Raw genomic sequence first — 25,733 nt, 5'->3', positions numbered from 1 at the left:
GGATTGAAAGTGATTTATTGTGGATAGGGTTATACCTGCTCGTGGAATTTTTTTCTGTTCCTGGGTTTTTAAAGGTGGCAGAGTTGACTTTCTGATTTTAATTCATCTTCACTAGATGAAGAATTCACAAATAGGACTTTTTCTTGAAATAACCATAGCCTGGGGGCGCCTGGGTGGCTCAGGTCATGATCTCAGGGTCCTGGGATTGAGTCCCACATCGGGCTCCCTGCTCAGTGGGGAGCCTGCTTCACTCTTTGCCTCCCCCTCTGCTTATGCTTTCTCTAATAAGTAAATAAATAAATAACCTAAAAAAAAAAGAAGTTGTATTTGACTGGAGCTTCATGTGGAGTGACAGATCAACAGAAAGACAAAGGAATAAGAGACAGGAAGCAATGAAGGAAAACACAGAGGTGCACAGTATAGACAGATGTTCCTCGGCTTATGACGGCCTCGGCTTCTAATAAACCCATTGTTCAGCTGGAAATCTCTTTAGTTGAAAATGCATGGAAAACACCTAAGCGACTGAACATCAGAGCTTAGCCCCGCCAAACTTAAAATGTCTTGAGAAGACTTACAGTATTGCACAGTTGGGCAAAATCCTCTACACAAAGCCTATTTCACAATAAAGTGTCTGGTATCTCATGTAACTTACTGAACACTGCACTGAAAGCCAGAACAGGACGGTTCAAGTGTGTTGGTTGCTGACCCTTGTGATCACGTGGTTTGCCTGGGGGCTGTGCTCGCTGCCCCTGCCCAGCATTACAAAAGAGGACCCTACTGTAGATTGCCAGCCTGGGAAAAGATCCAAACTAAATGCATATCACTTCTGCACTATTATAAAAAGTCAAAAAACCATAAACTGAACGAAGGTGAAGTCAGGGATCTTCTGTACCAGGTGTGTTAGGGAAGGTCAAGTGCTCCTGTCTGGCCAGGAACCATAGTGGTATGGGGGAAAGTTCCACAGTAGAAAGTTCTACAGCGGAGAACCACTAGGACTCAAACACCAACGGTCACAGGTTACGCCAGGAAGACTGGATGCTCTTCTGTGGGCGATGAGAAGCCACGAGCGACTCAGGAAGGCTGAAGAGCTCTGGGCAGGTGGGACAGCTGAGGGCTGCAATGAAGAGGGACAGGTGGAGCTGGGAGACCAGGTGGGGAGAGCCCGCTACCCTCGAACAAAAGGCAACAAAGGTCTGGACTGGGATGACAGAGATGGTGGAAGGTAATGGGATATTCATGAAACAGAACTGGAAAGCCATGGAAATGAAATAAGAGAGGGAGGGAAAACCGTTCATGACTTTAATTGCCATCAGTATAAAACGTGTTGAATTAAAATGAATTGGTATTTCTAGACCGATGATGACATCACAATAATGGAAGGAAACCAATTTTGATTTTGAGCCTGGTTAAGGAGACAGTATAGACAAGAGAAAAGCAGAGGCTCTGGAGTCACACAAATGTCACCGTTGAGATTCGTCCCCACTCTTCATTCCCTTCCCTGTAAACCCAGGCAAGTGACACCTGCCTCACAGCACTGGTAACAAATAGGGAAGAGCACACGTTCCCACGTTCCCGGGTCAGACAGGACAGCCAGGGATCAGCGGCACATGAGGAGGTGACAGGTGGTCACTAAACTGAGCTCAGGTGCATACACAGCATTTTATGTCACCTTGAGATGGCTCCTCTTATGACCTCTCGAAGAAGGTGGCAGTGGTGAGGAACGAACTCCAGGAGCTTATTAGCATACATGATCTTCAGGCCGTCTGGATGAGACTCAACGATCTGCTCTACAATCACCTAGCAGAAGGAAGAGCGTTTTATTTTTATTTATTTATTTGTTTGTTTGTTTGTGTTTTTGTTTGTTTTTAAAGCACCTAAAAGAGAAGTATGAACTATACACTACAGAGAAAAGAATCGTGTAAACCTTAAAAATGCACTTCGTCCTTCCTCCTCCCCACTCAGTATGCTTTCTAAACAGGAGGAAAGTAACAATGGCATGAAAATCTAGGTCCCGGGATTTGGGAATACTGCTCCAACCCTGGGGGACACAGAGGCTGAGGGACAGAGACTGGCCTGAAGCTAAAACATCACACACACTCATCTGCTTCCCTTCTGAGCTTAAAAGCGAAATACTGTATCTGCAGACAACAGCTCTGTACCATCTTCACCCTGGCCTTATCCTCTACCGTCTCCAGAACAGGGAAAGGGCTGAGATGGAAAGTGATGGAAGAAAACACATCTTATTTTGCTTTAATATTTAATTTTTTTTGGTGAGGCTGAGTTGCAGGAGGTGAATGACAAGCATACAAACTTAAAATACAAACGTGGCCACAGTTCATTTAATGACACAGAAACGTAAAGTACTTCCCTAATTTAGCATATTAGATTCAGTTCAATGAAAAGGGCATAAATTAAATAACTAAAATATTTTCATTTAGTGACAAAGAATAATGTGATCTTTTTCACCCCCACAGAGAGAGCTATGAACTATAATAGGATACATACAAAGAACTGACAGATCATTTACTTTTAGTAGTCTTAATGAAGCTGAGAAGATTACTGAAATTAATCCTTCAATTTCACTTCTATCACTGGGATACTGTCTCGTTTTAAAACTGGAAGCCTTTCATCCTGAAGTCATGGTGGGTAGCTTTATACTTACCAGACAGAAAGAACACTCGCACTGGCAGGTGACTGGAAGAAAGCCCTCAAACGCTGAGACTGGCTTCATGACTTCTGTCAGCTTGAACTAGATGAAACCGACGCTCTCTAAGTTGGAAGCTGCTGATTGCTGGCGGCCTCACATGGTGCAGCCCATACTCCGGCCGCTCAGAGGCAGGATACACTGACTCCCTGTATTTAACTGTATCCTTAAAGGTCAAGAACACTGGGTAACCAAGTTCTGGACTTAAGGTACTACCCCGCTAACTCGCCCTTCAAAGCCCTTTATCTTTGAATATTCCCTCCCTCCCACCTTCCTAGCCTGGCAAACTCCCCCATGGTCTTCAAGACTTAGGCCACATCAATTCTGCGAAGACGCTTCCCCTCACAGACTTTCCCTGCGCACAGAGCTGTCTTCCAGCTCCTCCAGTGGGCATGGGCACCTTGGTGGGGTCATGCTTTTCGGCAACTTCATTAACGTATAACTTATGGAAATGGAAATTGACCTGAAAATGTTCTGATCTGTACCTTCTTCCTAGGCAAGTCCCTCACCCCTACTAAATTAAGATGATCCCTGAGTTATGGCATCACTGTAAGAGACCAGAGCGCATGCCTGATTCCTGCCATGCTGATGGGCACCAAGCGGGACCAACCTTTTCTTACAACCAGAAGAGCAGGAACTAAGAGCATCTTCAAGGAAGAGCCCTGAGCTCTCTCGCACCCAGTCAAGAAACGAAGCCAGATTAGATGCTCTGTGTTTGTGGAATGAGGTGCATGGGGGCACGAACCTCATCCATGTACAGTTTCACCAGTACTTGACCGACTAACGCCTCTGCATCCCGTGTCTTGTCAATTGTAGCGTAAGTCTGGAGGCAGTGCCGTATGATGTCCACATTGGAAGTCTGAAGCTCTTCTAGCAGCAGGCCTCCCAGGGACTGCTGCAGCATGGCCGTAATGTGGGCTATACGCTGCAAGAACAGAGAGACCAGGAAAGAAGGTCCAGGCACCACAGTTTCTAAAAGCTCAAATATACGTGTATAATTTATATACATATGTGTTATATATATAAAGCGAGCCTCTAATTCTACCAGAATATATGTAAGATTAAAATCCCAACATTTCCTAGAGAATAACAATGAATCTCTTCTCCCCATGATTGCTTTCTTTCTTTTTTTTTTTTTAAAGGTTTTTATTTATTTATTTGTCAAGAGAGAGCACAAGCACACAAGGAGACACAGGCAGAAAGAGAAGCAGGCTTCCTGCCAAGCAAGGAGCCCAAGGTGGGACTCGATCCCAGGACCCTGGGATCATGACCTAAGCCAGAGGCAGTGGCTTAACTGACTGAGCCACTGAGGCGTCTCCTCCCTATGATTTCTTTGAAAGTAAGTCGGCTTCATCAAAGTGAAGTTTAGACAATTACGGAATGACAAAAAGTTATTTGCCTCTTAAGCTACGGAGTAAATCTGACAAACGTGCATTTAAACCCAGTCAAGGGCTTTGGATAAATGAACTCTGACTACATCATATGATGTGTCAAGTTACATGAAATTCAGAATTAATTTTACTTGCATAGTTTGGAGACTACGCTTGTGTCTTTACACAAAATCTATCTAGTGTGACATAATGGAAGCAGGGTCCCAAGCAGGAGACACTGAAAAAAAAAAAAAATTCAAAGCTAGCTTCAAAATCCTGTAGAGTAGCAATTATCAGGGGCAATGCTAGGTAAAACCAAAATCATCCAGGAAATTCGCAAACAGCAAATTGAAAATCGAAACCAACACTTGCTGGTCTTACTTTGTCCAGAAGAGGCATGCCTTTGCTCTGAACAGCATGAAAGTGTAACTGGTTAAATTCTGTGGCAATTCTCTCCAAAATCTGTCTAGTCCAGAGAGGGCTAGTAGAGACAATTAGAGAAATGTAATTCCCAAAGTTAAAACCTGCCACCCCCACCGCCCCCCATGCCTTAGAGCGCTCAGGCACCTGCACCTGAACGCCATCAATTTTCATGACAAACTGTCTGTGCAGCAGGCCCCAGTGCAAGGGGTGAGGAGCGGGGAGGTCGTAGAAGCCACCGACGCAGCCTGGCCTGGGCCACAGGGCCCAGGCAATCGGATGGAGCTATTTTAGGTCAGTGTGGGTACAACTGCATGATTCCTCCACGTTCCTCGTGCTCTCCCATTCGTGCCCTTCTTCTCCCTTCTTCTCCCATTCTCTAACCCCCTCCTCTCTCTTTCCCTGTCCTACCGTTCATACCCGAAGCCCCCTCATCTTCTCTGCCTGCCTCATTCTCCCTCCCAAGTACCTCCCCAGTACCAACTACTGCTGTCTCCTCAATCAGCTAAAACTGACCGCCTAGCAGCAACCTGGGAAATCGCTCAGAGCAGTGGACTCCAAGTTTAAATTTACCCAACGGCAGAAAGAGCAAGCTCGGTGCTCCGGGAGCTGGTGAGAAATCACTCACAGTGCATCTGCCATCAAGTGGACTGGATACACTTCCCTCTTGCCCCCCACATTAGAAAGCATCAACCCCATTCAAAAGGAAGTCGAACAGTAAAAGAAAAAAAAAAAACCACAACAAAGGCCCCAAAGCCCCTGCTGGGCTCTATGAGGCATCCCACATCTGAGGATGGGCAGTCAGGTAGTGAGGAAACACACTGTAAGAAAACCCAAAATCTCTGGAGACCTGCCATGGTGTGCTCCATCCCAGAGCATCAGAACTGGTGTGGAGGGAAGGCAAGCGCTTGGCACGAACAGTGCCAAAGCCTAATCCCAACCTCTACTGACTGATCCCATGCGCATTTCCTATTTATCCTTTTCTCGGCATTTCTGGGCCTGGCAGAGCATGATGGATTTACTGTGCGCTGACGCTGCTCTGGCTTTCCTGACTCTAGAGCTCAGAGCTGCTCTTCTGGAGAAAAAAGTCCTCCAAGGTAATTCTGAGCAAGAAAGCGCACAATGTCTGTTTATCAAGGACAGTGTTGCAAAGGGACAGGATTGTAGACACAGAGCTCACTGAGGTGTTTCTATCCGAGGAGCACAGCAGCAACAGCAAAGACGGGAAGAACACTGGAGGGCCAGCTCTCCAGGGGCCGAACGTGGACATGGCTGGAGGGGCTGGAGGGGCTGCAGGCACTGCCAAGGGCCGCAGTGAAGCAGAGCCGCTGGAGACACACGGGCTGCAGAAGGGCCGCGTGCAGACTGTCTGCTAAGTGTGGACGAACGGGGCAGAAGCACGAGTGCAACGGGCTAGAGACACAAGCACAGTGGAGGCTGACCACTTAGTTGAATGCCTTGATGTGAAAGGGGACAGAGACCTAGGACCAGAGAATCGCTTCCTTTGGGATGTGTCCGTTCTTAATCTCCATCATGAGACATGTGGAGCATATGGTCTCTCAAGTTCCTTCCAAATCTAAAACCTTAATTCCTAAAATTTAGAAACCTAACTCCGCCTGCAAGGGGAGGGACTGTTAGCATCACACAACAGAGCACTCAGGGCACCAGGCGACCTTGACGCAGGCAGCCCAGCTGGTATGTGTAGGACCAGCCCCGGCTACTCCCACTGCACCACTGTGCGTCTCACAGTGCTGACAGGACCTAACTACTCATTTTCTGAGTCACTCATCTACCCTGGCTGATTGAAAATTCACACCAGGAAGGGAACAAGACAATCACAGTATAACAAAGAGAGCCATCATCTTTTTCCTATTTCATAAGTTTTTTCTTTCCTGTTTGTAAATTTCAACTGGATATGTCCTATACTGTTTCATAATAATATAATGCTGGTGCAAAATACATCAATGGTAATACTCTGGGCATGTCTAGGGAAAAAAATGAGATGGAGAAAAACCAAGATGAATGGTAGGTATGCCTTAAAGATCAACAGGACTTTGCTAGTCCTCAGGGAAGGTGATTCCAAATATACTTTTACACTGCAAGCATAATGACGTGTTGGAACTGTGGTCTATAACCAAAGGGTTTATAGGAACGTGTTATAGATTTCACCATTTCATGCTCTCCACTCTCCTGGAGCTACATTCTAGCCACAAACCTGGATTTCCTTCTTGTTCAGAAATGAATTCTAACTAAGCCATCCCCACCTAATTAGATTGGATGTGAAGTATTAATTTATGTGCTACTTAGTTTAAAAAAAATGCTTACCTGTTTGCTTCTAGTGCAGAGGTTTCTTTCGAACTTTGTGAATTTAAGATTTTTTCAATCTTTTCAACTGATCAAATAACTTGTATAAGCCTCAACACACACATCTATAAAAATAAAAATTAAGCAAACAAAAAACGTCACCATCTTTACTCTTAATCTTCTTTATTTCCCATGCTAAATGCAGGAAAATATAAGACCAAAAATTAACTTCAAATATATAGGGCATGCTATATTTTGAATATTTCTATGAAACACAGAATTCTCAAGAATGCAAATCTTAGTTCTAGAATAAGCATACTTCCATATTCTATTGCAAGTTTATAGAGGAAAAAAAAAAACCCTAGACTTTGCTTTCTCATATTCTATACTCTTATTTCTTTTTTTCCCCATCCTGAATCTTTCTATGGGCATTTCTTTCCTATTTTTTTAAAAAAGATTTGTTTATTTGAGAGAGAGAGAGACTGCATGTGCGCGTGCAGGGGAGGGGCAGAGGGAGAGAGAGAATCTCGAGCAGACATCCTGCTGAGCACAGAGCTCAATGCGGGGCTCAATCTCATGATCCTGAGATTATGACCTGAGCCAAAATCAAGAGTCGGACTTTTAACCAACTGAGCCACCAGGCGCCCCTCCATTTGTTTCCTTATGGCCCTTTATTCATGTTTTAACTTTGGCTTCCGATTGTACTGGCCCTCTCAGTTTACATGTGCATATACCTATATGCCCAAGCACCAAATCATTAAAGACCTTTTACACTACAAATATTATCAAAGAGGTTGAGGGACATTATGAAAACTCTCATCCTTAAAGAACAAAAAAATACAAAGTCATCCATTCAATAAATAATAATAATAATGAACACCCCTGGGAGCTCGATATTCATTCCGACGGGGGGTGGGGGGGCACGAGAAAATAAAGCAAGAAATACACCCTGCTCTCACAAAGCTTACTGTTTTGTCTGGAAGTGCACGACAAGCATTCTTTGGACAAAAGCTGTGAGGAGATCCAGAGGCGAATTAAACAGAAGGTCCCTCAAACAGGCTTCTCCCCACTGAGATTTTAACAAATATGCTAATAATACACATAGAAAACATTGTACAGAGCAGCAGGCGAGAGTCAGAAGCCCAGACTCCCAATGCCCGCTGTGCCCCTACATCGTTATGATCATGAATGATATCGGGGACAGTTGGAACTGGAGATAGCACTAAGGGGCACACTCCCGGGGTGAGCCCTCAGATGTACAGAGCCGTTGCCTGTCTCACACACCTGAAACTAAGCCAACACCGCATGCTAACTACTGGGAATTGAAAAAATTAAAGTGAACACCAGAACATAAAGAACACAGGATCAGAAAATAACAGCAAACCTACGGCAGAATCCTGAGTTTGCTTTGGAAAGCCCACTTCTCCCCTAGTCTCTAATATAGGCCTATTTTCTTTACAGTGCCGCTGACAATTTATACAGTCATTAACTGTCAAGCGCTGCACCGACAACAGTTATCACTGTTTCTTGTTCTGGAAAAAGTGGGTGATCTTGAGATCGTGTGGGTACCTCTGAAATTCTGTCTTCTGGTTTCAGGTAGATAACGTGACATAATGCATAAAATGCACATGCGTGAGAGCTTTGAAAAAAAAGCTAAATTAAAAAAAAAAAGAAAAAAAGCTGAATAGTGCTGACAAGTTCGCAGAGACAAGAGGAGAGGGCTTCAACTGGCATGCAGCATAAGAAATCTACTGGAGGGTACCTTTTTCTTCCTTATGTCCTCTTGTTTACACATTCGTTTATCTACTGCCTGAATTCCTTCACTGACTGATGACCTGAGACTCTTTAAAAGAATAATAAAGAAAATGTATTACAGACATTGTTTTGTCACATTATCAATTTCCTACATCTCATTCAATTCCACAGAAATTAATACCTGTGCACCAGTACTATGCAGATATTGACAAGAAAAAAAAAAAAACAAACATGATATACCAGACACAGTTACTGTTGAGGGGACTCATGACCTGGGGGCATAATGACACGAAGGCAGGGTCGCATGGCCAGAAGAAGAATGACATATACAGTGAAAGTTATGGCGATGAGGGGGCTTAGAATGGAGAACAGATAATATGAAGCAAAGTACAGGAGAGTCTGGAAATGCGACGGGGCTCGAATCGGACTCTGAAAGCCATGTGTACACAGCTGCCGAGGTGGGGAGGGGATGGGGAGCAGATGTAAGTGCACACACACTCAGGGGCAGGGTCAGACAGGCACACAGCCATGTGCACTGCAGGCTTCCTTCTGGAGAGAAGCAGAAATAGGAATGGAGGGCCAACTTCACTGAGATGAAGTCTTTAGATTCTGCATATTTTGGAGAACGAAAGAATGTCAAAGCACTGATGCATGATGATGAAATGTGGGTATGGAAATACCAGGAATCAAGAATGAAGAACAGAAGACCAGAAAAAGGCAGAGCACAGAGGTAGAGAAACATGTCCAGAAGCTAATGAATAAAGAGATAATTAGGAATTAGGGCCAAAACAAAGGTTAACAGAAACAACTAGAATGAAGTAGGCATATCACAAAAATTCCACAGGAAGGTGAATTAATTCACTCCATCAACATTATGAAACTCCTCCTGGACGTCAGTATTGTGGCAGCCTACAGGGATGCAATGAAGACAGATATAGTCGTATCCCTCAGTGGTCTGAGAATCTCACAGAACAGCTTCAGAGTTGGGACCAGAAAGGCAGGTCAGGCCTGTGGCTGAGCAGGACCAAAGTGGCCATAAAAACAGGCCATGGAAAAGGGAGGGGATACGGTGATGGCAGGGGGTGAGGCGGGACGGGAGCCTGTGTGAGTAGAGCAAATCTGCCTCCAGGAAGGGGGTTCGAGAGAAGAGTGGGAGGCCAAAGGAAGGCTAGGCTTGGGAAACAACACCCCTATGAGGCCCCGGGAGGAAGAGGCACACCAAGGAGGCAGTGGGAGAGCCCCACAGCGGCTGGTGTGGAATCCAACAGCGGACCATGAAAATCCCTTCCATTCCAAGGAAAAGTATCTTTAACAAGATTTTGTAAAATTCAAATGAGACATAAACCATGGAAAGTATTGGCTACAACTCAAGGCACAACTCAAGATTTTTACCTGTTTCACGAACTCTTTCCTGCCTGCCCCTCCCCTAGGCTTCTCAGCACTGATATTTCCATTACTCCGCATTTTTCTTGGTTCTAACCATGTACTGTGTCTTCACTTAAATTATGTTCTCCTTATATTCTCTCTAGGATGCAGGCACTGTCTTAGGGGAGGGACGCAAGAGGCCACTCAAGCTAGAGGAGACACACAAGGAAGGATGGTGTCGTTTATGACAAGTTTACGACAGGGCATCAGAATGGACGGAGGCCGTAAGTCAGGGCACCAGACACAGACGGGGGGGGGGGGGCGGGAGGGGAGACAGGGCAGCACAGTTTTCTGTAAGAAGTGATGCCACAACTGCCCCTCCACTGTTCACCCAGGTGGAGTTCCTATTCCCAATGGCTTAGAGGTGGGGAGTCCCATTCCCACAACAGAGATTTTTCTGAGAGAACATGCAAATGTAACATTTATTAAGTATTACATTTTATTTATATTATCCTTCAGTTCCATTAGGGATTACACAGTTTTTGTAGATCAGCCCAGGAACCTAACCACACGTAGATTACGTGGGGTGGGGGGGGATATTTACAAGATTACAAACTGTTAAAATACAAGTCATTCGTAAGTTAGAAACCACTTACATATGACCAAAGTGGCATTAATAAGTTGAATTTGGAAATATGCTTCCTCTCCCCTGACATTTTAAGGTTGTCTACTCTGAGAATATGTCTTCTTCAAATCGAACATGTTTTTTTAGGTTTTTAGCATATGCAAAAACAAAATCATTTACAACTCTTCTGAAGGTGAATATTATAATCATGAACCGTTAAAATACAACCACCAGTACCACCAAACTAACAGATGAAAAGAATTCTTAAAGAAAAGCCGACGAGGACAACAGGCGTCACAGCAGACTGTTTTCATTAATTGGGGACTTACCAGAACTTCTCGTAACTGTCCCAAAGGCACAGAAAGTTGATTGAGGGCTTTGTCCATGCCAACCTAAAGGCAAAACCAGGTTGGCACAAACACATCACGATAAGGAGTAATAGTGACGTATCTATTTAACGATCAAAGCAGTACCAGATTTAACTTGTTTTTTTTTTTTTTTTTGGCACAACCGTATTTTGCTACATAACTAGCTAAACAACAGAAGTGTTATTTGGCCATTAATGTTGTTCATAGAATATGAAAAAAATCTTTTGAAATACATGAAACTATAAAAATAAGGGAATTCAGGAGAAACGAAAGTTTCCTTAAGAACAATTTGCCTTTAGATGACATTTTAAATGAATGTGAAAAATTTTCACAGAAGGTGAACAGTTCTCTGTCTGTAATTGATGATACTCAGCCAGCTGATGTGAAAGTCTGACGGGCTACATCTCTCTTAAACATTATTATAAGCCTTGAGAAAAATAGAAATTAAACAGAAGTAAAATTTTCTAGGTTTTTAATCCTATTGGGATATTTATCTTAGTGGTATATTTCCGAAAAGCAAATGTGCATCATTAATTTTAATGCTTCTTGAAATTCCCACGGAGCTGCAACTTTCTGTGCTTCTCTGGACAAACAGATTTAAAACAAAATGAAGCATCAACAAGGAGACTTTTCTGCCAAGTAACAAAATTCAACATTTCTAAACGGCTTTTACAAACAATTGATAAGCTCACTGCAAATCATTCTTATATTTTTATAAAACCAAACTTTTTAAATATCAATATTGGCCAATGTTCCCTCAACCTAGCTCTGGCTAACAGATATACCTGGGAGTAAATTAAACATTGTAAGAGTGGTGGACATTTGCTCCTACAAATTAGTCTAAATCAAGGAAGACTTCCGGGTAATCACTTAGCAACTAATAAAACAACCCCTTGGGTATTATTATCCTTTACTTTTCACTGTTGACTAATGAATTTGAAAAATAATCAAACTAGAGCAACCTTAAATGAATAAAAACTAAAACAAAAAAATGTATTCCAAAAAGTTTAGTTCTTTTATTAATGAAATTGGTAATTTCTTCAAGTTTCTGGTGGGGTTGGTGGGGTAATCAACTGAAAGGTTTCTAAAAACTCTGCCCTTTTAATAAATATGAAGGAGAGAGAAAGTGTGTGTGTGTGTGTGTGTGTGTGTGTGTGTGTGTAGGACTTGTGAATTTCAGGTTTACCAAGTTTGTGGAAAGGTTGACAAAATCTGCATAATCCTTGTTGATGAGCTCGACCATGGCTATTTTAAGAAGTTTATAGTAGAGTTCCAGATCTCCTCTTAGTTCCTCCAGCTGGACACGCTTCCTACAGTCAGACACAAAGTGATCGACGTTGAAATCTTCCTGAAAATCAAACCAGAAAGAAAAAATGATTGCACTGATACCACATTTTACATAGAAAAATAAGATCAGAGAAAGAATAAGAGGCCGTATTACTGCAGGGGAACACACACAGGACATCAGGGGGTCTGCTCACTTCCTAAGATTATGGGAAAGGGGGCCCCTCACCAAGACCATTCTCTCCTGTTGCCTAACGCTACAGGCATTTTATTTCTTTTAATTATACATTTCAAAGAGGCTCTTCTCAAAATAGAAACAGCTTTTTCTTCTTAATTGTAACACAGCGATTCACATCCTTCCAGACTTTGTTTTGGTCTCTTTACTTTTTTTTTTTAATATTTTATTTATTTGAGAGAGAGAGACAGAGAGAACAAGTGGGAGGAGGGGCAGAGGGAGAAGCCGGCTCTCTGCTGAGCTGGGAGCCTAATGCCAGGGTTCATTCCAAGACCCTGAAATCAAGATCTCAACCGAAGGCAGACGCTTAACTGACTGAGCCACCCAGGTGCCATAGGCTTTCTCTTTAAAATATAAATTACTTTTGGGGTGCCTGGCTGGTTCAGTGGTTATGGGTTCAAGCCCACATTGGGCTTTCTGCTCAGCAGGGAGCCTGCTTCCCTGTCTCTCTCTCTGCCTGCCTCCCTGCCTACTTGTGATCTCTGTCTAATAAATAAATAATTTTTAAAAAAATAAAATATCAATTACTTTTTAAAGAAACTGACATATAATGGACACATGTTAGTTTCAGGCATACAACATAAAAATTCCATATTTTTATCTGTTGTGAAATGATCACCCTAAGACTAGTTAACATCCATCACCAAACATACACATTTTTTTCTTGTGCTAAGAACTATTAAGCTTTAGCAACTTTAAATATATAATAATATACGGCACCTGGGTAGCTCAGTGAGTTAAGGCCTCTGCCTTCGGCTCAGGTCATGATTCCAGGGACCTTGGATCGAGCCCCACATCAGGTTCTCTCCTCAGCAGGGAGCCTGTTTCCTCCTCTCTCTCTGCCTGCCTCTCTTCCTACTTGTGATCTCTGTCAAATAAATAAATAAAATCTTAATATATATATATATATATATATATATATATATATATATTATACTATGCAGCCATTAAAAGAAATGAAATCTTGCCATGTGCAATGACGTGGATGGAACTAGAAGGTATGCTGAGTGAAATAATCAGAGAAAGACAATTATCATACAATCTCCCTGATATGAGGAATTTGAGAGGCAAAGTGGGGGGTGTGGGGGTAGGGAAGGAAAAATGAAACAAGATTGGATTCGGAGGGGGGCACCTGGGTGGCTCAGTGGGTTAAAGCCTCTGCCTTCGGCTCAGGTCATGATCACAGGGTCCTGGAATCGAGGCCACATCGGGCTCTCTGCTCAACGGGGATCCTGCTTCCTCCTCTCTCTCTGCCTGCCTCTCTGCCTACTTGTGATTTCTGTCTGTCCAATAAATAAATTAAATCTTAAAAAAAAATATTGGATTGGGAGGGAGACAAACCATAAGAGACTCTTAATCTCACAAAACAAACTGAGGGTTGCTGGGGGGAGGGGTGTATGGAGAGGGTCGTGGGGTTGTGGACATTGGGGAAGGTATGTACTATGGTGAGTGCTGGGAAGTGTGTAAGCCTGACAATTCACAGACCTGTAACCCTGGGGCTAATAATACATATTTCTAATAAAAAATAATAAAATTAATATATAATAATACACAGTATTATTTACGACAGTCACTATGATGTACATTACATCCCCAAGGCTTATCTTATTAACTGGAAGTTTATACCACTGGACCCCTTCATCTATTTCCTCCACAACCTCGCCTCTGGCAACCACCAATCTGTTCTCTATGACTTCATTTTGTTTTGTTTTTTAGATTCCACATGTGAGGGAGATCATACAGTATTTCTCTTTCTCTGTCTGACTTATTTCACTCAGCACAATATCCTCAAGGTCCATCCATGTTGTTGCAAATGGCAAGACTTCCTTCTTTTTATGGTTAATATTCCATCGTATACACACACATTGTCTTTATCCATTCACCCCATTGGTGGACACTTTAGTTATTTCCAAGTCTTGGTTGTTGTAAATACTGTGATACTCACTACCGTGAGTGTGAGTCTTGCTGGCTGCTTGAGCCAGGTGATCTAGAGGTATACCTGGGTAGCAACTGCAAACCTCGGGGCATCATACGAGCATTCAAGCTCCTTGCCAGGAGATACCAGAAAGCAGAAGCGAGGTAGAGGGACAGCGCAAAGATGGTACCCATCAGCTCCATCTTTGGAGAATACCTTACTAGGCTCCCAGATCTACGTTAAATTAGATGCCTGCCCCTCAGGGCTTTAAGATAAGCAAATGAGCCTCTTTCACAGAAATCTGATCCCATTTCAGTCTGCTGCTTCTGTGCTGAGTTCCAGGGTGGGTCAGTCTACTCGCAGGACTGCTTTAAGAACTGTTTCTCAGTTTGCTATAGCCTTGTGGGTCTCATGGGTGCAAGCTCTGATGGCTTCCAAAGCTGGATGTTTTGGGGTCTTGTCTCTTAGATGTACGTCTTGGAAGTTGGGGTGCCAGAAGTGGGGCTCAAACCCTTTGCTCCTCAGGGAGAAGCCTGGGGTTTTGAGTACCCTCCCAATCCCAGGTCGCTGTACCAGGGGTGGGGTTTATGGCAAGACTGATTCTTACTTCAACATAGGTTTTTTTCCTTACTCACCTAATGTGTAGGAGTCACTCAGCTAGTTGTAGGGTTTTTTCCACAGGAAATTTTTCCATATGGAGCTATAGATTCAGTGTGTATTTCATAGAAGAGATGAGATCAAGATCCTCCCATGCCACCATCTTGAATGGAAACCCCAGACCTTATCTATGTATGTGTGTACACACACATATGTGTGTACACACACACACACACACACACACACAAATATTCATGCTCTTCTAAACTATTTCCCATCTAGGGGCACCTGGATGGCTCAGTGGGTTAAGCCTCTGCCTTCAGCTCAGGTCATATCTCAGGGTCCTGAGATCAAGCCTCACATCAGGCTCTCTGCTCAGCCAGAGCCTACTTTCCCCCCTCTCTCTGCCTGTCTCTCTGCCTCCTTGTGACCTCTCTCTCTCTCTGTCAAATAAATAAATAAAATCTTAAAAAAAGAATAAAAAATAAAAACCCATTCTATTAAAAAAAAATTCCCATCTAAAAATATAACTTGAATGTCTTTACATAAAACACATACATTTCTATTAATATTTTATGTGCATGCTGAGTGTCCCATTGAACAGATGTTCCAAATCTTTCATAACCTATTTCCAAGTATTGGTCTCACAGGATTAGCTATCCTGTGTTTCCCCTCTACAATACTGTGATACCCTGGTAGGCTTATATGCTTAGAGGCAATAAATTACTATCTAATTCCCCTGTGACTCTGCTACTCCATGACCTGTTTAGTCAGCAAGAATCAAATGTGATGGGGCACCTGGGTGGCTCAGTGGATTAAGCCGCTGCCTTTGGCTCAGGTCATGATCTCAGGGTCCTGGGATCGGGTCACGCATCGAGCTCTCTGCTCGGCAGGGAGCTTGCTTCCCTCTCTCTCTCTCTCTCTCTGGCTGCCTCTCTGTCTACTTGTGATTTCTCTCTGTCAAATAAATAAATCTTAAAAAAAAAAAAGAATCAAATGTGATGATTCCCAAACTAGTTAAGGACACCTACACTTACTTTTCATTAAACACTATGTAAACCAACAAAATATGACTGCAAAAAAAATCACTGTTCTTTTGAAAACTAACACAGCTACTTTGGAAAGATTTGATACAAAGAAATCAATAAGAAAATTTTTGCTAAGTTAGGTATGGGTGAGATGACCAAGTACCAGGCAGGGAGGGAGTGATCACAGGATTCTCACTCAATTCAGTTAAAGAAACTGAAACTGAATGCAAAAAAAGACAACATAGAAACTTTTTTTAAAGATTCTTTTTATTTATTTGAGACACAGAGAGACAGTATGAGCAGGGAAAGGGGCAATGGGAGGAGATTCCCTGCTGAACAGGGGGCACAATGTGGGACTCCATCCCAGGACCCCGAGGTCATGACCTGAACCGAAGGTAGATGCCTAACCTATTGAGCAACCCAAGTGCTGTGATAACTCAGAAATCTAATCTGCAGGCCAGTTTCCAGAGAAAAGACCTGGCACTGTTTCAATGGAGAATAAATGTACATATATTTTTTCCAAATAAAATGCTAAAAACTGTATGTACCATTCCCTAAGAATACTTGTTTAAACTGACTTTTTTAGTTAATCAACCAAAGACTGACCCTGCTAGTGTCGGAGAGAAGGACTTCATACCAAACCGTAATTTCACAGTCATCTACAGAAAGCCACCTGCTCCTTACACTGGTGACCAAATTAGCCTGGACCTTTCTCTCCTGAGACAATTTCAGACCTTACATCATAGTTATGTAGTACATCACGGGAGGGGGTCTTGGTTCATAATCCTGGCCATCCTACTCATCAACTGTATACCTTTAGGTCGATCACTTTCCCTGCCTCAGTTACACATTGTTGAAGTTCTTGAACTTCATGATGGCATTCTAAATTGTATAACTGGGGTGCCTATGTGGTTAAGCATCTGCCTTTGGCTCAGGTCATGATCCCAGTCTCTTGGGTTTGAGTTCCACATCAGGCGCTCTGCTGAGCAAGGAGCCTGCTTCTCCCTCTGTCCCTTCCTCCTGCTCCTGCACTCTCTCACTCTCAAATAAAATCTTAAATAAATAAATAAATAAATAAATCATATAACTTAGCCTCAGTGAACAAATGCTATTAGGTAATATTAGTACTCAACTTACCATTTATGCATTTGTTCTCAGATAAACAAAAGTTGCATAACACATGACTAAATAACTCAGAACATCTGTGAATACTGGGTTAGGCAGCGTTTGCTGTGAAAAGCAAACCCAAACTCACAGTGCCATAATAGAGACCCATTTCACTTAACCAAGAATGGTTTTACTACTTTAGGAATGGTTTTACTTTATAGTGTAGATTCCCCAAGTATTCAAAAAGAAAGTATTTACAACCCATACATTTATTGTCAACTGATTTTTCACAAGGATGCCAAGACCATTTAATGGGGGGGGGGGGAACAGTCTTTTCGAGTGCCTACTACTGGGACAAGTGAATATCTACATGCAAAAGAATGAACTTGGAACAGCAACGTCACACATACACAAAAATATAACTCAAAATGGATCAAAGATTTAAATGTAAGAGTCAAAACTGTTAAAAAACAAAACAAAACAAAAAAAAACTGTAACACTCAGAGAAAACAGGTGAAAATCTGTATGACTTTGGATCGGGAAAAGCTTTCTTAGACATGATACACAAAGCAATAAGAAATATTAGATAAGCTGAACTTGATCAAAATAAAAACTTTCGTGTGTCAAAGGACACTACAGAGAACGTGAAAAGACAACCCACAGAATGGGAGAGAGTATCTGCAAATCATTTGTCTGACAAGGATCTAATAACCAGAATATGCAAATATACTCTTAGAACTCAACAACAAAAAGACAAATAACCTAATTTAAAAACAAGCCAAAGACTTTTGAATAGACATTTCTCCAAAGATGATACACAGACGGTCAAGAGCACATGTCGGGATGTTCGACATCCTTAGTCATTGGGGAAATGCGAATCAAAAGCACATGCAGATGCCACGTCACACCCACTAGGACAACTATGGTAAAATAAGAAAAAGAAAAAGAAAAAAAAAGAAGAAGAAAAGTGCTGGCAAGAAGGCGGAGAAGCTGGAACCCTCCTGTATTGTCGGTGAGAATGTAAAACAGTGTGGCTAAGGCAGCAAACAGCTCGGTAGCTCCTCAAGAAGTTACACACGTACAATTACCCAGCAGTTCTACGTCTAGGGGTATGACACCGACAGAACTGACAACAGATGTTCCTGCCACAACCTGTACATGAATGTGCACAGCAGCGCTGCTCGTAACAGCCAAAAGAGTATATACCCAACGTCCATCAACTGATGAATGGATACATAAAATGTGGAAGAGCCTCTTACACAACCATAAAAAGGAATAAACTGTTACATGCTACAACACGAGTGAAGTCTGAAAACATTCTACTCTCAGGTTAAAGGAAGCCAGACACAAAAGGTCACGTGTTATACAATTCCACTGATATGAGATGTTCCAGAAAAGGCAAATCCATAAAAACAGAAAGTAGATTCATGATTGCCAGGGAATAAGGGGAGGGGAGAATTGGAAGTAAGAGGTTTATTTTTCGGGTGATGGAAGCATTCTGGAATTAGACAGAAGTGACGTATGTACCATATACACAGTAAATATACTAAAAACCAGAGAAGAGTACGCTTTAAAATGGCAACTATTATGCTTTGTGAATTATATTTTGATGAAAAATGAAACAACTTAAATATCAACAAGCTAAATGCTAGGATACATTAAAAAAAATCCAAAGTAACACTAATCACAGGAACAATGGCGTAGCTACATGAATTTCAGACAAAGCAGATTTCAGAGAAGGAAAATTATCAGGCATAAAGAGCAGCATTACATAATGATAAAGAAATCGACTGACCAAGAAGACACAATTATCCTTAAGATATGTGTGCCTGATCAACACAGGTAAGACACAACCTAACAGAACTGCAGGGAGAAATAAACAATTCCATTATCACAGCTGGTGACTTCAACACTTCTTCATCATTAATGGGCCGATCCAGCAGCAGGGCAACAAGGATTTGACAGATGTGGACATTCAGTCCAGACATGGCACACTTAACACCACCATCAATTACCGTACAACAGATGTACACAGACTATTTCGCCCAGTAATAGTGCAACACACATTCTTCTTAAGCTCATATGGAACACTCATCAAGACAGAATAATTCTGGGCCACAAAACACAACAAATTTTTAAAAATAAAAATTATACCAAGTATGTTCTCAGACCGCAATGGAATTAAAAATCAGTAACAGAAGATAGTTGAAGAAGTCCAAAATACATGGAGATTAAATGACACACTTCTAAATGACAGGAGACCAGTCTCAACAAAATACAATGTAGCAAAATGTGTGGAATGCTGCTTAAAGGGAAAATACAGTACTGAATGCAAATATTAGAAAAAAAAAGATTAAAGTCAATAATCTAAGCTTCCATTTTAGGCAACAACAACAAAATCAAATCTAAAGTAAGGAGGGGCTCCTGGGTGGTTCAGTTGGTTAATCATCTGCCTTTGGCTCAGGACATGGTCCTAGGGTCCTGGGACAGAGCCCTGCATCAGAGCTTCCTGCTCAGGGAGGCTGCTTCTCCATCTCCCATTCCTCCTGCCTGTATTCCCTCTCTCACTGACTCTCTCTGTGTCGAATAAAATCATTAAAAAAAACCCTAAAGGAAGTAGAAAAAAAAATAAAAATTAGAGCAGAAATCAATGTAATTAAAACCAGGAATTTTTTTTTTAAATCAATAAACCCCAAGTCTGTTTCTTTGAAAACATCAATAAAACAGATAGACCCTTAGCCATTCAAACAAAGAAAAAAAGGTAGAAGACATAAATTACTAATATCAGATGAAAGAAGGGAGGGCTACTGCTAACAATCCCAATCACTGTAAATTCAACCAAACATTTATGGAATACTACACAATTCTCTAAAATCTCTTCCAGAAAGTAAAACTAGAAGGAGTACTTCCTAAATCATTCTAGGAGATCATTATTACCCTGACACCAAAACCAATACTACAAGAAAAGAAACTATAAACTAGTATCTCTCATGAACACAGACACAAAAATCTTCAACAAAAATTAGCAAATAAAAGCAAACACTATATTAAAAAATTATACACCAGGGTCATGTAGGATTTATTCCAGGTATGCAACATTAGAAAATGTTCAACATTAGAAAATCAATGTGATCCATCATATCAACAGAAAGAAAATCACATGATCATATCAATGAAGGGAGGAAAAAAAACATTTAACAAAATCCACACCTCTTCATTATTAACCCTCAGGAAACTAAGAATAGGAGGACTTCCTCAACTTGATACTGGACAACTGTGGAGCAGGGGTTGGGTGTGTTTCAAGAGGGAAAATATCCACAAGGGGACAGAAAAAGGACATAAATGTACAAAATCCCATTTTCCAAGAATGTAAAAAGCTAACTTCCAGGGGAGCCTGGGTAGCTCAATTGTTAAGCATCTGCTCTTTGGCTCAGGTCATGATCCCAGGGGCCTGAGAATCCAGCCCCGCATCGGGCTCCCTTCTCAGCGGAAAAACCTGCTTCTCCCTCTCCCACTGCTTGTATTCCCTATCTCATTGTGTCTCTGTCAAATAAATAAATAAAATCTTAAAAAAATGCGAACTTCCAATATTTATTGTTTTTCCTTTGCTCTAAATATCTCAATGTTCACTTGTTGAAAGCAATTGATTGAAGCCCTGGGAAGAAGTGGTAGATTGAAGCACTCATCAGAGTTGTTTGTGCTGCTTTGCAGGGGTCTGGCTGCACTAAATTATTTCAAGAAGTATTAATTATCTAAGTCACTCAGAAGAATCCATTTACCTATTTCATTTTCTTTTTATGAAGAGAATCTTTTTTTTTTTAAAGATTTTATTTATTTGTCAGAGAGAGAGAGGGAGCAAGAGCGAGCACAGGCAGACAGAGTGGCAGGCAGAGACTGAGGAAGAAGCAGGCTCCCTGCCGAGCAAGGAGCCTGATGTGGGACTTGATCCCAGGAAGCTGGGATCATGGCCTGAGCCGAAGGCAGCTGCTTAACCAACTGAGCCACCCAGGCATCCCCCTATTTCATTTTCTGTGGTTCTTGATCCTTACCCCAAATTCTCACAGGCCTCCGCAGCTGGCACAGAGTCCGCTCCCATAACTATAATCCCTGTCCCATACTCTCACCTCCATCATACATCAAAAATACCTGATAAAACCCCACCCTGGTAAAAACCCAACCTTCTGTCCACCCTATGTCTGCCCCTGGCAGCTGAAGGTGGTTGGTGAGAAAAGCAACAATGCTGGAAGCTTTCACATTAAATTCTTTTTTTTTTTAAGATTTTATTTATTTATTTGACAGAGAGAGATCACAGTAGGAAAGAGGAAGGGAAGAGATCACAGAAAGAGGAAGGGAAGCAGGCCCCCTGCTGAGCAGAGAGCCCAATGTGGGACTCGATCCCAGGACCCTGAGATCATGACCTGAGCCGAAGGCAGCGGCTTAACCCACTGAGCCTACCAGGCGCCCCTTTCACATTAAATTCTCAGCCACAAATCCAAGTATGTTTCTCTGACCGACAGAATCTCCATTCTTCTCGTGAAATATTTTGACTATTTCACATCTTCTTTCCTCCAACCTTAAGCCAGGGCTTCTCAACACTGCCCACACTTTTGAATCACCTGGAAGACTTTAAAACACAGGAGTGCCCACCTCCAAAGGACCTGATATAATTGGTGTAGAACCAATTAGATTAATATCCAATTAGGGTCTGGATATAAGTGTGCTTTTAATATTCTCCCAGTGATTCTAATGTACAGCCATTTTGTTCAGAGTGAGAATTGAACACCTTCCATCAGATACAGCTGATGACCGACCATTCTGATGACTTCACTGAGAAAAGTAAATTGAGGGCACCTGGGTGGCTTCAGCTCAGATCATGGTCTCAGGGTCTCGGGCTCTCGCATCAGGCTCTCTGCTCAACAGGAAACCTGCTTCTCCCTCTCCCTCTGCCTGCCTCTCTGCCTATTTGTGATCTCTCTCTCTCTCTTTCTCTCTGTGTCAAATAAATAAATGAATAAAATATTTTAAAAAAAGAATGAAAAACAAACTGGGTGGGTGTCTAGGTGGCTAATTGGTTAAGCGTGTGAATCTTGGCTCAGGTCATGAGCTCAGGGTTATGGAGTCAAGCCCCACGTCAGGCTCCATGCTCAGTGGGGAATCTGATTGAGATTCTATCCCTCTCCTTCTGTCTCTTCCCCCTGCATGTGTGTGCTCCTGCTCTCTCTCTCTCTCTCAAATAAATCTTGAAAAGAAAAATCGGTAAGGAAAGAAGACCCACAGAATCCCACTAAGTTTACCTGGGTGGAACCCTTACTCCAATCCCTTCTGAGTGAGGACAAGCCCCTCCACTTGGGGTTTCTTCTCATTTCCCTGATCTCTGAGTATGAATGTGCTCCAGGACCCAACCTCAGACTTCTCCTCTGTCTACACTGAGTCCTTGGTGACTGTCCCTCTTCTACCATCTATCTCCTGATGACTCCACATCTCCACCTCCAGTCCAGACCTGGATTTTGAGCTTTCTTCCACTGCCTGCTTTCCAGATCTACCTAGATGAGTTAAACCCAACATGTTCAAAACCAAGCTCTTATTCTTCTCGAGCTCTGCTGGTCTTGCAATAGCTCAAACAGGAAACTGTAGAGTCATTCTTGATTCATCTCTTTCTTTCACTGCCCACGTTTAATTCTTTGGTAGAAACTGTGGATTCTATCTTCAAAATATATTCTAAATCTGACCAGTTCTCCACATTTCAGTTACTCCCACTGTGGTCCAAAACACCGTCTTCTATGAGTTATTGTAATAGTCTCCTATCTGGTCTTCTGGATTCCATCTTTGCTCTGTTCTAGTTTATTTTCCACTCAGCAGTTAAAGCAATCCGTTTAAGACAAAAGTCAGACCTTGTTATTTCTCTTCTCTAAAATCTCCAATGGCTCCCCACTTCACTCAATACAAAATTCAGTCTTACAAAATTTAACAGTCAACTTCCTTCTCAATTTATCTCCTACCTCTTCACTCAGCTGTCTCTGCCTCCGCTCACCAGCCTCCTTAGTGTTTAACAGAGTACAGCAAGTGCGTGCCTTTCTTGGGGCGTTGCACTTGTTTCCTCTTCTTAAATGTACCCATCTTGTTCTCTGAATCCACTCAAGGATCTGCCAATGTCTTCTTATTAGAGTAATCTCCCCTAACTGCACACACAGACAGCACCAGCACCATCACAATCAACATAGTTTCTGTCCCTCTGTACTTTTGACTTCTTATCAACAGCTGACATATTATATATTTATTTATTTACTGTCTGTTCTCTCTCTTCTATTTGAATGCATGTGCTATAAAAATGGTATTTGTGGGTTTTTTTCCTTATTTATTCTGTGTTCAGAAGAGGATTTGATACATAATACTCAGTACATAATTGTTGAACGAATGAATGAATGAATGAATGAATCAATGGAAATATCAGGTTATCTCAATCATAAGAGATTTCTCTCAAGCATTTTCTATAGTATTGCCCTATTTCATTCTCTGCATCTCTGGGTTGATTAGTAGATAAAATCATCATGTAAAATCAGTTTGAGCAAGGTTGGATCCTTAAGCTTCTATGTCACCTAGGACTCCAAATGTCACGGTGTACCATGCACATTTGCCTCCAGCCTTCTCCCCCATATTTTGGTCATGGTTCAGCAGCTGTGGCATCGTTCAGCTTTCTTTTCCCCTCCCCTGTCTCAGTTCCAGGAGGTCCTCCTTGGCTTTGGGCCCCCTCCCTGTGGGTGATGAAGGCAATGTAGGGAGAAGCAGCAGCTTCCCTGACTCACCCCTGCTTTCTCCATTCATACTGATCCAGTAACACATAGCCTGTGCAGTACAGGGCTGGCCAGGTCAGTCTCTGCCACCTTAGGACCTCATTTTTGTTCCCTGCGGCAGCTTGGCCATTTGCAAAATCAGAAATTGTATAAGTACAAACAGGAGACAATATGCCATATTTTATGGATTTTAAGATGCCCCTCCCCTCCCATTTTCTTTCACATCTCCAATGTCAGGAATTGTCTTATAGTTGGGGCTGAGCAGGTGGAAGTCCCTATGAAGTTACCACAGCTTGACCCTGTGCCATGTGGTTACTGCTCCTAGGGCACAACTGATCATCTACATCCCTTGGCATGCCAAGCCACAGGCCTTTTGAGGACCATTTAAAGAAAGAAAATAAACTGGATATTATATGAAAATCTCAGATAAGGAAAAAAAAAGAAAAAAGAAAAAGAGAAACCCTACCAGCATCAAACCAAGCAGAATGGAGGGGTGGCAAATTGGATGACCTCAGAATACTTTTATAAGAAGTGTAGCATGCAAATCAATCTTGAGAAAGGAGAACAAAGCTGGAGGTATCAGTTTCTTGGATTTAAAGATATACTACAAAGTTATAGTAATCAAAACAGTAGGGTACTGGGAGAAAATATACGCATAAATCAACGGAAACAGGATAGAGAGCCCAGAAATAAATCCACAATTATATGATCTATTAATCTTTGACAAAGGAGGCAAGTATATGTAACAGAAGAAAGTCTCCTCAAAAACAGTGTTGGGAAAACTGGAGAGCCATTTGCAAAAGAATGAAACTAGACCACATTCTTTTACCATACACGTAAAGAAACTCAAAATGGATCAAAGATCTAAATGTGAAGTGTGAGGTGTGCCTGTCTTGCTCAGCCTTTACAGCATGTGACTCTTATTCTTGAGGCTGTGAGTTTAGGTCCCACATTCAGTGTAAAGCTTACTTAAAAAAAAAAATTAAATGAATAAATGAGAGCCCTGAAACCACAAAACTCCTAAAAGACAATAAGCAGTAATCACTTGGAGATTGGTTTTAGCAACATTATTTGTGGGTATGTCTGCTTAGGCAAGGGAAACAAGAACAAAAATAAATTATTAAGACTACAACAAAATAAAAAGCTTTTGCACAGTAAGGGAAACCCGCAACAAAACCAAAAGGGAACCTACAGAATGGGAGAAGACAGTGGTGAATGATAAATAAAATAAAGAATTAATAACCAAAATATGTAAAGAACACACACACACACACACACACACACACCAAACCCCAAAAAAAACCCAAACCCCAACATATAATCCAATTGAAAAATGGGCAGAGGACTTAATAGACATTTTTCCAAAAAATACATACAGACACCCAATAGACATGTGAAAAGATGCTCAATATCACTCATCATCAGGAAAATAAAATCAAACCCACAGGGAGATCTATCACCTTATACTTGTCAGAATGGCTAGTATTAAAAAGACAAGAAAGAACAAGTGTTGGCCAGAATGTGGAGAAAAAGGAACCTCTGTACATTTTTAGTGGGAATGTAAATTGGTGCAACAACTGTGGAAAACAGTATGGAGGTTCCTCAAAAAATTAAAAATAGATTTACCATATGCTTTAGTAATTCTAGTACTTGATATTTACCCAAAGGAAATAAAAACACTTGATTCAAAAAGATATATGCCCTCCTAGGTTTTCTGCAGCACTATTTATAATAGCCAGTATATGGAAGCAGTTTATCAGTAGATGAATGGGTAAAGATATGGTGTATATAGATATATAATGGAATATTATCCAGCTATAAAAAAGAATGAGATCTTGCTATTTGTGACAATATGGCTGGATCTA

The 25,733-nt window shown here is 41.8% G+C and overlaps 1 protein-coding gene across 1 annotated transcript in view; it reads right to left on the bottom strand.

Moving 5' to 3' along the window:
• Positions 1–1,665: 1,665 nt before the first annotated feature.
• Positions 1,666–25,733, bottom strand: part of LOC309864165 (conserved oligomeric Golgi complex subunit 2-like) — a gene marked incomplete at its 3' end in the record, with an annotated part of 480,322 nt that continues 456,254 nt past the window's right edge. Inside the window, exons 2-6 of the mRNA XM_082729476.1 lie at positions 12,098–12,259; positions 10,873–10,935; positions 8,561–8,641; positions 3,450–3,629; positions 1,666–1,797 (exon numbers count right to left, since the gene is read on the bottom strand). Coding sequence (XP_082585602.1) covers positions 1,666–1,797; positions 3,450–3,629; positions 8,561–8,641; positions 10,873–10,935; positions 12,098–12,259 — 618 coding nt within the window. The remainder of the gene's footprint in view (positions 1,798–3,449; positions 3,630–8,560; positions 8,642–10,872; positions 10,936–12,097; positions 12,260–25,733) is intronic.

The sequence above is a fragment of the Mustela nivalis genome, assembly GCF_964662115.1.
Source record: "Mustela nivalis genome assembly, chromosome: 5".
Lineage (NCBI taxonomy): Eukaryota > Metazoa > Chordata > Mammalia > Carnivora > Mustelidae > Mustela > Mustela nivalis.
Note: the sequence above shows the minus strand (reverse complement) of the source record. Positions and strands in the feature narration are given on the sequence as shown.